Source organism: Diprion similis, chromosome 10 (genome assembly GCF_021155765.1).
Source record: "Diprion similis isolate iyDipSimi1 chromosome 10, iyDipSimi1.1, whole genome shotgun sequence".
Classification (NCBI taxonomy): Eukaryota; Metazoa; Arthropoda; class Insecta; order Hymenoptera; family Diprionidae; genus Diprion; species Diprion similis.
This window is the reverse complement of record NC_060114.1, coordinates 19,303,690-19,316,791: the sequence shown is the minus strand read 5'-3', so window position 1 is coordinate 19,316,791 and position 13,102 is coordinate 19,303,690. Positions and strand designations below refer to the sequence as shown.

Here is a 13,102-nt window from a genome sequence, read left to right as displayed (position 1 = left end):
GTTGTGAACCGTCGACAGTAAAAGCTGTATCGCTGAAGCGCCGACGCTCGGCGTCGCTTCCCCTCTGCTACTGAAAACCAGAAATTTCACCCTACCTGCCGACAGTCGGGCGGCCACTGCGACGCCGTACGCACGAAACACTGCGAAACATCTAAACAAACCTCTGCAGTCACGTGCTCGGCCTACCGACGCCAGAAAGCCGCCGGAAACACGCACCAAAAACGACGAAACCCTCACGACGCTCCGATCGCCCCGATAACAGTTCCCATCTTCTCTTCCAGCGATATGAAAAAAGTATATTCATCAGTTAAATCCAAAATCCTGATCATTAGTTTGACGGAAAGTCCGCTTTTCGTTCTCTAAGTATCGTCATGATCAATCAAACTGTACTGAAAGAATCGTGACAGACTAGGGAAACTAGTTTGTCCAGAAAAAATTGCGAATCTTTACTTTAATCACCTGAAATTCGTCGAGGAAATACTGTTTCGGAACACAAGTTACGTTACGTCAAGTCAGGTTGACCATGAACTGGTCGCAGTGAAGGAAAGTAACGAGGATTATGATTCTTGGAAGGTTAGACGTCGTGGTTGAATTATTTTTTGCAAGGGTCAAATAGAACCGTTTGATGTAGAGACTGAGAAAATTTTTCCGTCATCCCTCGCCTCAAAAAATCGCTTCTCTTTATCTGTGGTATGATTAAAGTGTCATGGACGAAAGTAGCTTACAATCATTGCACCAATCCTCTTCTTAAAACACAGGACAGTACAGGATCAAAGTATCACGATTTATCGATCACTGACGATGAATTCCGTGAACTGATTCCAGCAATTTAAAAGTGTTTTCTGAAGTGAAGAAGGTTAACGATAACTAATAACGATCCTCGAATGATGGAAGGTCCTGGCCGAGTTGTTTATTGCGATGGTGAGGCATAAGAACCTGGAAAATCCGCCCTAACAAGTTGGGCGAGAAGACAAACGTGTGTTTCTCGTATCTTGGTCCTCCAGATGTGACAGTAGATTTTTTTCATACCCGCAGGATCTGAACGACTGGACGTGGAACAGTCCGGATTGATCCTGACGAGGGAAGCACTGATTGAATGTCGTATAAAATACGCACACATGCAGCGTCTCAATGGCTCATAATTTATTCTTGAGCTTTAAAGTGCGTCTGCAGAATGATCCTGTCGAGCAGAACGCGAACCCGAGAGCCAGGATTAAAATTCATAGACATGGACGGTTTAATCCTCGGTATAAGAGTTTATGTTGCATATTTTTACAAGTGCCTGTAACACACTCGCCCCGAGGATTATATCATCCATATCCTTCAGTTTCAACCCCCGCCCCGCGTCCTACGCCTTCATACATCATTATTATTAACACACTGTCCTGCATGCCAGCGTGCAGCAGTCGATTGACACAAGTATAACAAGCGGCCTCTCGTGTACACGACGGAGAGTGACAACACGAAATGATACAGACGCCCTGCAGTATCTCCTGAATTATTTTCTCCCACCGTCCCACCCCACTTCACCCCACCGACGATGTATATCCCACGTTATGTTATAGCATGTATTTGCTGACGAAAATATAACACGCGAGTGTCAACGATCGTTCTTTTTACCTACTCTGAAAAGACATGGCGGTAGAGAAGCGGTTCACCGCGTCACTTTTGCAAACAGCAAACAGGAGACAGTCGCTTCAAATACTTAACTTTCTCTCTCTCTCTCCTTCTCTCACTTCAATACAGATGTCCGGCAAATGTACTTTTGTTTACGGACCTGATGTAGCACACAGGCCTTGGTGGTTGGACAGTATTTTTTGCGATACATTCAGGGACGTGATGCTCTGCTACAGTGTTGAAAACCTCTACCATAGTGTGTGCCCTCAGAGTCCAGGAGACAGACGGACAGACAGGGTAAAGTTTTTAAAAGGGGGCAGGACAGACCGCAGTTGGAATACACATGAATGGAAGTATGTGAATACATATTTGTTTAGCTAGAAGCATTTCGCTCTTTGGTTGCACCACCAACTCTCTGGCGTCCATTCCGACGCACCATTCTCCTCTCTCCAACTCTCCAACTCTCCGCAGACACGGATCAAACCGAAAGCCCATTTTCGTTCGACGGTCACTTGTTCACCCTTAAAAACAGGGAGGCTCTTCCAATGTTTGACTCTCCAATACACTTACCCCCTTGGAGAGTCACATTTATATCTATGTCTCCGGAAGGTCTTGGGCTATAGAGCACGATAAGTGTTTCGAATGAAATCTTTGCCCAGTTTTTAGTCGAAGGTATGGTTTTCAATTGCTTTGGAATCATGTGTACGAAGGACGATTTGCGGATGCAGGTTCTTAAGGGGCGCGTCAGGGGTTCGTTGGTATTATCGATTTGTCGACGACGATACGGTTCGACGCTAAGAACAAAAAGAAAATGGGAAAAGGAGGGAAAAAAAATTTAATATATCCAAATATATCACTGCAGCGCCAGCAGGCGACGACGATCGGCCATTGAGAGGCTCCCATAATTTCATATGCAGCGATATTCCTACGTCGAGTGAGGAAATGGTCCTCGCGGGGGGTGAAGAAGTTCGAGAGAAAATGGCCGGGGGTCAGTCGGGGGACGATGGGGGTGTTACTGATGGTGCGTCCTCCACAGATCCCACCCGGGAACATTAATCCGTCATAACAGACCACTGCCGAAGGCCTCTGCCAATAAGTCTAGTTTTTTACACTATATCTTGTCCCGCAGCAACAATGACCAACGCGCATTCACACTGACTCGTTATTCATCTCACAAAAAAGGCAAACATCTAGAAATTCAACGAGAGGAAGTAACGCAGGCATCCGGTCTGGTGTGTGAAACGATTTTTCCAAAATTGTGCCGTACTGAAAATGAGGTTCTAGGATTCAATCAAAGCACCGGTTCAGCCACTTTGGAATAGGTAGATCGTAGATCTTGACTACTTCCAATCAATGGACTCTCGGCTTGAATGTACAGAGTAACTGAAACTCTAAATGAATAATAACACGTTTCATGTGCTATCGACCCATTCATTCTGGAACCATTTGATGTTTGATTGTCACTCTAGTTAATTGTGCTTCAAAATCAAAGATCGACAGCTCATTCTAAGAGGAAAAGAGCTGATAAAAATACCTTTTGGAAAGGATTTTCTGTGATTAGAAACCAGTAAAAGTCTAACATTCGGTAGCTGGAGATGGAATCTCTGGTTTTCACATGCTTGGACTTCACGCAAAACGTTTGTCGATAGTCTCACCCAACCTCAAGGGTCATTCGCAACAGAAAAAGTTCAAAATAAGTCTTCGAAATGAGAAGATGAAGAACTCGTTCACAAAGTTGACACCAACGCCGCGATATTTTGACTGAAAAAAAAAAAATGGATTGTCTTATCAATATCGCGTTACTTCCAGTCCAGAAAAGAGCTCCTATACCTAAACACAAGCCATACAGTCACCCTCTAGCCGCGACGTTTCGCAGACTGGATATTGGGAGGGATCTTTTCATAACCAGATTCGGAAGGTAGTAGGACACAGGCTGTAACACCCGGGTGTGAATGGGGGAGGGGAGAGGGGGGAAAACACTTTTTCCAAACACACACATTCGTTCTCTTCCGTTGGGGACAGAGTCCAGAGCTCAGTCAAGGGTAACGCCACCCCATTTCGCCTCCGAACTGGAGCCCCGTGGCTCTTACGGCTCTGTAGCTTTGGGGCTTAAACAAAACTTTCCCATATTACAAGTCGGTGAAATATGAATACGAAGGTTGGGGCTGCTGGTCACTTTTCAGCACCCGGGTACAGCCCGAACCGGCTCGGCGCGGCGTCGTTTCTGGCGGAGCCAATTTGTTATCGACTTATCGTTCAAATTACTTACTATTAGTGTAGATTTATTTCGCATATTAGTCGCGAACTCTACCGCAGCCTGCAACGGCCAACGGCCACTACGCCCCGATTCTGTATCAATTAATTATACACACCGACAACGTTTTTGTTGGCTAATGGTTCCTCATCGTTTTCTGGCAGGGTCTCTACCGCCAACCCACCCTCCGCGTGCTTCGCAACCCCTTCCTTGGTCTTCTCGCGACTCGACAAGGCTAATAGAGTGCCCGGGGCGTCGGGATATCATTACGTCCGTCGACACGCCTCTGTCCACCCTTTTTTTTCCCTTATTTTCTTTATTTCGAGGTTTTATAAACGACTGAAAACTATCCACTTCTCATCGTACAGCCGCCGACATTGTCGCAAGAAAAAAAAAAATAAAAATAAAAAAAATTTCTCCTCCGTTGATATATTCGTGTAATTTTGGTAATTGCCGGCAATTGATTATAAAATTGTGACAACTTTTTTTTTTTGCCAAAACTTTTAACATAAAAAATAATCACTTATCGAAATGTTGTCTTTTATTTCGAAATTTCTTGATATTTTTAAATATAAAAAAAAAAATTTGAAAAACAATACCAAACAAGAGGTAAAATTTTTGTTTTGTTATGAAATTGAATTAATTAAAGCTTGAATAGATGAGCGTACATAGACTATAGGTACACGTGATATCTATGTGACAAAAGTCGAGACCTTTTATTGATTCAACTAAGTGATGGTAAATAATTTAAATTACGACAATCAGTGGACGATAAACAAATTTCTTAACCTGTAAATATGAGCATATTAAACAATTTAACGAAACTGGTGGTACGGAAAAAAAAAAAAACAAGAAAGAAAGATCCTTCTCCTCTTCTTTTCCCCCGGAGGTATATATGCCTAATTCCTCTTTTTTCAAATGCCATCAAAGCCGCGAGGAGATGAGGCTACATAGTATAGACCCATTCTTGAAATAGTTGAAGAGCCAGGCTTTCCCCTTCTTCTTCGTTACCTTTTTTTTCGTTTTCTTCTCTTCTTTACTCTTCCAGCAGCTCTCCTCCTTCTTCATCTTCTTCTTCTTCTTCTTTTACTGTTTTTTTTTCCCCCGAGTTGTGTGCACGAGGGAAATGTTGAATAATTGATTTCTCGTACGCGGTTTACGTAGGTACACATACGTGTCTGTATATGTATATATGTGCGCCTGTACGATGTTTGGTTTCGAGAATCTAGGGTCGAACGTCTATTTTTAATGCGTCGGTAACAACCGGGCAGAAGAAGAAAATGTCTGTTTGTGGTATTGGCCTCTCTCTCTCTCTCTCTCTCTCTCTTTTTCTCTTCGTCTCACTCCGACTTTATCTCTCTTTCTCCCGCCAGCGAGTTGATGATTTCAAAGGCGAAGCCGAATTCTTCACAAGAATCTTCGTAACCAGTTAAATACACACAATCAACTGTTTAGTTTGTTCATCTCGTGTTTTCCAAAGGATGGGTGGTGGTTAGGCACCGAGCGCAGTGTCTTGTCCACCTCCTCTACTCATCCTCATCCTCATCCTCATCCTCATCCTCATCGTAGGCATGCATGCGCCTATTTACGCGCCCAACAACCATTCCTTCTCTTTTTCACTCTTTTTACACTCTATCTCTTCCCTTTTTCTTCGCCTTCTCCACCTCCTCATCCTCCTCCTCCTCCCTTTTCTCCCGTTTTATGTTCTATCTTCTTCGCCGCTCGTTTCCGAGGACAAAACTACACACGTAAGCCGCGCCGCCTGCGGTTTAGTCAGATATTGTATAAACAATACACGAAGTGACATTAACGGCCCCGCCAAACAAACATCCTTTTTTCTTCCTCCCTTTTCTCTCTCTCTGTCTTTGTTTTTTGTTGATTGTTTCATTGTTTGCTTGATCCTCTAACTATTCTTCAAGATACTCCCACCATCTCAAGCCTTCACTTGACTATATCACAACCCATCATCTTCATCGCGTCATCGAGATTAGCAATATTCAATGGGCGAAATTCGAGGGGATATGATTTCAATGATTTCAAGCAATTTCAACTGATTTCTAGCGATTTCAACTGATTTCTAGCGAGTTTAAAGTGACCGCTTTCCAAAGTGGTTTGCGACTTCAACACGTCAATATACGTACGATTTTATGTGACTTCGAGGAATCTCATACGATTTTACGCGATTTCAAGAAATTTAAAACGATTTCAAGAGATCTGACACGACTTTACGCCATTTTAAACGATTTCGAGTAATTTCAAACGATTTTAAAGCGACCGCTTTCCAAAGTGTTTTGCGATTTCAACAAATGAATATACGTGCGATTTCACGTGACTTCAAGGGAACGCATACGATTTTGAGCTATTTCAAGCAATTTCAAGCGATTACAGGAGATCTCACATGGTTTCATGCCATCTTAAACGATTTTAAAGTGACCACATTCCAAAGTGACTTGTGATTCCAACAAGTGAAAATACTGCACGTGCGATTTCACACGATTTCACGCATTTACATGTGATTTCAAGTGATTTCATACGATTTCACGTTATTATTCATGATTTCGAGTGATTTCAAGTAATATCAAGCGAATTTAAGGTAACTACTTACCAAAGTGGTTTGCGAGTTCAACAAGTGAATAGACGTGCGATTTCACGCGATTTCAAGTAATTTCGCGCATTTACATATGATGTCGAGTGATTTTAACTGATCTCAAACGATTTCACAGTGATTGTTTTTCAAAGTTGTTTTTACGATTTTGATAAATGAACAGAAGTGCGATTTCAAGCGATTACACGTGATTTCAAGTGATTTCACGCAATTACACGTCATTTCGAGTGACTTCTACATTTGCACACACGTGCGATTACACGCGATTACAAGTTATTTCGCGCAATTTCACACGGTTTCACGTAATTACACGTGATTTCAAGTGATTTCAAGTTATTTTACGAACATCGCTTTCCAAACTGGGTTGCGATTCAACAAGTGAATATCTCTTCGGTAAAATTACTTTCACACATCTTGTCACGATATTTTCATTTATTCAATACTGCCGACCTTTTCTCATTCAATTTCTCATATTCAGCTCCAGCTTCTTCGATTCACAGTTCCGCATGTATCCAAGTGATAAATAAATGCATATATGGGGCATGACAGCTAGAGTTCATGCACCGAATAAAACTTTGCTACGGAGTGCTCCCTCGGCTTGTATTAACGTTTATCGAAGGCAGGTTCGAGGGCTAATAGATATCCAGCAATCTAATAAAAACGAGAGGGAGGAGGAGGGGGGGGGGGGGGGGAGAGGAAAAATAACACCCCCTTAGCTCGATTTCCACCTTTTACCCACCTACGTTTATTGAAAAATATACACCTACGCCTTTCCTCGCGACTGACCGACCGGCTTCTTCTCCGCTCGCTGCATACAAACTGCCAATTTTCACCCGAAAACTGACCTCGTAAATCCGCTACTAGAACTTCTTTTTTTCATCCCCTAAACTCTTATACATACTTTATTTCTTATTTCATTTTCCTCGCCGGTATTATTTATCTACGCTTCTTTTTATCTTCTTCTTCTTTGAAAGTTTTTATCTTCTTTCTTCCTTTTTTTTTTCAAATTCATCGATATCTCGAAACGTTCGTGTTACCATCCAATCTTCGAAAATGACAGGAAAAAAAAATATATATACTAAACCAGGAAAGAAAATCTGCCAAGTAGGTATATAACGCGATCGTGGATTTCTTTGATTTCTTGGATTAAAAGAAAGAAGAAGAAGAAGAAGAAAAAAAGACTGAGAAGGAAGAAGGGATTTATTTCAAAGGCGGGCAAGTTCCTCGACCGATTCCTTAGGGATTGCGGATAAGGAGGGGAGGGGGAAAAGGAAGTGCGAGATGTGTCTGGTGGTGGAAAAGGGGAGGCCGTCGGCCGTCGGAGCTCTGGAGAGGTCCTCGAACGAAAGACAAATCGGATTGAAGTCCGCTAAACGAGCTTGAAGATCACGTTTTAGCCGGGGTGTGTATATGGGGTGAATTGGATAACGAAGAAAATATTTTTCACCCATCGTACCCGAGGGACAGCTTACTCTCAGCTCGGGACGCGGACTATCTTAGTCGCTTACTTTTAACCGAGTGACTTTAGCAGTCTTGAATAAATAATCGCAGGCTCGAGATCCTCCGGGGATAAATTCAATTGATTTCAAATCGTTTGATCGACGGATCGATGGGTGAAAAAAATAATTTACAAAAATAATAGGCAGGTAGTGTCGAAAATCCCGTTACGTCGTCGTCGTCGTTATTTCAAACGGCAATAATCATCGTAAACTTATATTATATTGGTTATATATTTTTCGATTCGTTTCTCGATCAATTAAAAACAAATTAAATGCATAGGTACAAATTTTATAATAATAGAAGAAAAAAAAAAAAAGAAAAATTGAAGAAAACTAATATAACAAGAAGAATGAAAAGGGACGTGAATAATCGATGAAGATCATTTGGGAAAAGTGGAAAATACCAAAAACGAAATCTTTGAACGATAAAATTTTTCGAACAAGTTTTTTTTTTTTTTTTTTTTTAGTTTAGTTTATTCCTCCTTGTCTTTTCCAAACTTTTCACAACCGTCCAAAATCTTTTCTTTTTTTTTTTTTTATTATCATAATTTTATTATATCCGGCCGGGCGGCAGTAAATTTTAAACTTTTTGTGCCCAGCCAGTGTCCCCAAAAATAAGACGGTGAAAAATTTCATATAAACGGCTAATTCCTTTCTAACCCCCGAGGGTAGAATTGCGTATATGAATACGCGTGTCGTCGGGTCGCCCATCGAATTTGGATAAAACGAAAGTTCTCTCGTGCACGCGCGGGTATGATATCACATATCAAATTCACCGTAGCGAGAAGCGATTTAATCGCGAGTCACACCTGTCGCAGGTATAACATATCCTCCATGCTCTTTACTGCGATATTATAAGAAACAATAATAACCGCAAGAACAAGTTGCAACCCTTCGATTTTTTCCTGTTATACTGATCGTAGTATTTTGTTATAAACGAATAATTGTTTTTTTTTTTTTTTATTCTGTTGTATCTCGTGCCGTTATTACAGAAAATTGTGCAACAAGTATTGTGGAAAACATACAAAGTGTCGTGTATAGGGGGTTGTGTACGTTTTTATTTATTTATTTTTGTTTTTCTTTATTCTTTTTTTCTACATCGTGAGTATAGTTTTTTACTTTAAGGGGTTAGGTGCACTTGCAAGGCTTTTTTGGAGACTTTTTTTGGAGACAGTTTTCATTATTCATTGATCAATATTCATCAGTTCAGAAAATACAGATTTCAAGAGGTTACAGTAATTTTTTCATGTAAAAATAGTGATAAACAAACGAGTTACAACTAATCTTCCATAGGCTCAAAAAAAAGTTGTCTTGCGGTGCGTAACTTAAATCGTGAAACGGATCATCTGAAGTAAACGAAATCGTTGGAATTAGTTGATAGAAATATTCTCTTGTACTTGACGGCGAGATTTTATCGATATATAATTTTTTAAAAAAATGGCGGATGTTGAAAGTAAAAAATGTTTTTTTCGCTAAAAAAATCGTTCATTTTTTGGTTTTATAAAAAACAAATAAATCGAAAATTCAAAATGTTTCACCGTCAAGTACAAGAGAATATTGTTTTTAATTAATTCCAACGATTTTGTTTGTTTCAGACGATCCATTACTGTCACTTCTTGAAAGAAAAGTATCGAAAAAGTCTTTTTTTTTTTTGGCCCTGCAAGTGTACAACCCAACCCCTTAAATTCAACTAGTGTGCAGAAAATTTGAAAACTTGTCTCGCGGTGCCGATTTTTGTTCCTTTTTTTCCGCTCCTTTGTTCCCGCCATATTTTTTTTTTTTTTTTTTTATCACTTTTGCTTCACATTTAGTGAAAATCTGTTCTTACTTCAGATATCAATAGTCGATATCTCTGATTATGTTTATAATAATTTATCCCGTTATTGGTACGGAATTTACTGCATTTTTCGACTTACCTTCAATTTGTTTATCTGTTACAGGTGAGGCTCTCTCGACTCTTCTCAAACCGTTGGTTTCACTCGTTTCAACCCACTGTGAGTAAACCATAAATTGTCAAATTTGATCTCAAATTTTGCGAAGTACGATAGAAGGTTAAAATCCGATTTTTTACCCCGATATTCACAAAAATTTATCCTGATTTTTTAGTTTTAGTTTTTTTTTTCCTTCTTCTTTTTTAGATTCAAACTTTTTCACTATTCTACAAAGTTTCAAGCTCAGTGGAAACTTTGACTTGAGAGAATTTCAGAGAGTCAAAACAAAATCCAATACCGTAAACTGGAAATATTTTCACTTCCGAAATTTTTCTGTCTGTAATTCGATTCCGTACAATGCATTGAATTTTTCAAAAGTTTGATCATTTTTAAACGACTTTTTCTTTCTAAACTTTTCACAGTTTTTACAGTAGCCTAGGGTAATTCTGTTCGCTATAACTAAGATTCAAATCAACTTTAAATAATTCCAAAACAGTGTCTTAATTTTTTCAAATTTCTACTTCAACTCTGGGATAGTCCGCTTTTTGATCGAAATTTCTTACGGAAATAACATGGGAAAAACTTGTTTCCTCGGTACATATTTTCTTGCAAGAGTAATAATATTTAAAAAAAATCTGTAACTGTGAGGTTTTAGTGGGCATTAATGCTACTATATGTAAAAAAAATTTACATCACGATACCAGCAAATCTAGACGAATTTCACTTCTTCTAAATGCAAAAAAAAGTCAGATTTCGAGGGTGTGCAATTCGTCGAGATTGCGTGGAATGATTATGCGAATTTTTTCCCAGACAGTAAGCACTATTGCCGACTAAAATCTCACGGTTGGAAATTTTTTTTCAAACGTTATTACTTATACAGTAAAACATATCCTGAGAAAAAAAGTTTTTTCCATGTTATTTCCATAAAAAAACTTCGACCACAAAACGAACTGTCTTAGAATTGAGGTAAAAATCTGAAAAAATTAGGCAATTGTTTTCTAATTGTTTAAACTTGATTTGGGGGGTGGGAGGGGGGGGGGCAAAAATTCGTTGACACCCTAATATACATATATATAAATATATAGATCTACGTGTGTGTGCAATAAAGATTCGTCGAACAAGTAAATCCATAGGTTCGAAATAGCGGATAGCGAAATACTGAGAATAATTTAGCAGTCAGTCAAAGTGGAGGGGGGGGGGGGGGGGGGTGCCCTTATCGAAGACAACGGGGTTTTTCCCGTTATACCGAATTGCTTGTACTATCAATGAACCAGACGCAATAAATAAGGGGATGCAACAATATTGTGGCGCTAGAAGGGCGCGTACAGCGTCGAGAAAAGGCTTTTGACAATGGGCCCAGCCAATTCGTTTCTATCCCGCGTATGATCAATCCATAACAATATATCAATATTCAATTATACCCATCCTCGAAACTCTGCGCAGCGCAGGGGCGAACAGAGCGCAAGCGATTCCTTCTTTCCTTTTTTCCTTTTTTCTTTCTTTCTTCATTTCTTTCGCACAGAAAAATTTAAAAAGCAAAAGAAGCAGGCATGAAAAAAAAAAATAATAATAAAATCGTGAAAAGGGAAAATTTGAATCCGAAAGAATATTTATTCCAATAATCGTTGAAATGCGTTTAAATATTTAAAATGGTTATTCAATTGTCGTAAGAAAATATTTAACAATCTAAGATTTTTTTCAATCGATAAATTATATCAACCCTTAAGACAATAGGGGATTAATATTATCTTGTATCGAACTGTTGTTTTTTTCATTAACAATTTTTTCACCATAATCGAAACACGTTTTGTTCTGATAAAAAATGAAAATCGGTTCCTTAACTGAAATCAGAAAATATTTTATTTCTTTATATCATTTTTACGATATTTTTTTGACAGTATTATTTGACAAATATAATCAAGCAAATAAACTGATTTTTCGTTGAAATCGGAATAAAATACAGTATCGACAACTTTGATCGCACAAAATATATGATTAGTTACTCATATAGGTGTTTCTTTGTTTTTTTTTTTTTTTTTTTACTTACAATTCAACCAATATTCAAGCAGTTTTTGTAACAAAACGATATCGATTTTAATAAAATTTTTCAATCGCTGTAACAAATGAAATTCTTTTCAGCCGTTCGGTGAATCGAATCACCTTTTCGAATAACCTATCCTGCAAAAGTACCAAGATCGTTATTGGCGACGATTTTTGATCGATAAATAATCAAAATAACAATAATGATAACAATAATGATAATGATGACGAAAACTATACGATTTCGTGAGGCTCGTTCGACGTACGTGAGCAGTATTTATAGGATTGGTATATTTTTCAAACGGAAAACGATGATCGGTATCGGAGCGTCGATCTCCCGGAGCAATAAGTCTATAATAAACCATAATACATTGTAATTCGTTACGTGACGTGTATGGCAATAAAATTAGTCTATGGCGAAATAAGGAAAGCTAAATTTGCTACGACCTGTTAATCGGTTGAAAACAGAAACCTTCCGAGTCTTTTTTTCTTCTTTTTCTCCGTGTAAGTGTGGATAAGAATTTCCGCAATCAATCGACACTTCCATTATACCCCCGGCGTATGATGCTGATTGACTGATTGACTGAGGATAAGAATTTCGATCGAATACCGATTTTTCACTTCACCGAATATGTAATTACCGATTTTTCATTTCCGATCACGTGAGATTTTCCAAACGATAAGAAAAAATCGTCTCTCTTCGTTGAAGAAAAAATACTTTGGTTCGTTTCTTTTTTTTGCTGTAAAAAATGACCCGATTTTTTGTACCGATTATGAATTTTCAATATTTGAAATAAAAAATATCAAAATTTGAAATTTCATGGAAGCAATATTTTGTATCAACGCCTGACGTTTTTTCCCATTGATGAAAAATCGACTTCCAATCTTCTTCCTCTTTTTCTTCTTTTTCGCGTTTACGTCTATAATTATACACAAGCAAGGGTGTATGAAACAATAAACAAAATTACGCCGTACTTTTACTCTCCTTTGCGCTTATCAATAGTGAAAGTGAAAAAGATAGAGCATAATAGACACGCGCAGATGCACCCCAACACACGTTCGTTCGTTAGGCAATTGCCTTAAGCCGTGGATAACAAAGTGAAACGATTCGTGTGTGCGAGCGTGCATTTGGTCTTCGGCATATAAGCGGGACGTA

The 13,102-nt window shown here is 38.9% G+C and overlaps 1 protein-coding gene across 6 annotated transcripts in view; it reads left to right on the top strand.

Moving 5' to 3' along the window:
* The window catches only part of LOC124410968 (forkhead box protein P1-like), a 213,351-nt gene that overhangs the window by 162,367 nt on the left and 37,882 nt on the right, over positions 1 to 13,102 (top strand). For 5 of the 6 annotated variants that reach the window (XM_046889734.1, XM_046889729.1, XM_046889728.1 and 2 more), the window contains exon 4: positions 9,916 to 9,969. The exons of the other annotated variant lie outside the window; for it this stretch is intronic. In XM_046889734.1, coding sequence (XP_046745690.1) covers positions 9,916 to 9,969 — 54 coding nt within the window. The remainder of the gene's footprint in view (positions 1 to 9,915; positions 9,970 to 13,102) is intronic. 6 annotated transcript variants of the gene reach the window in all.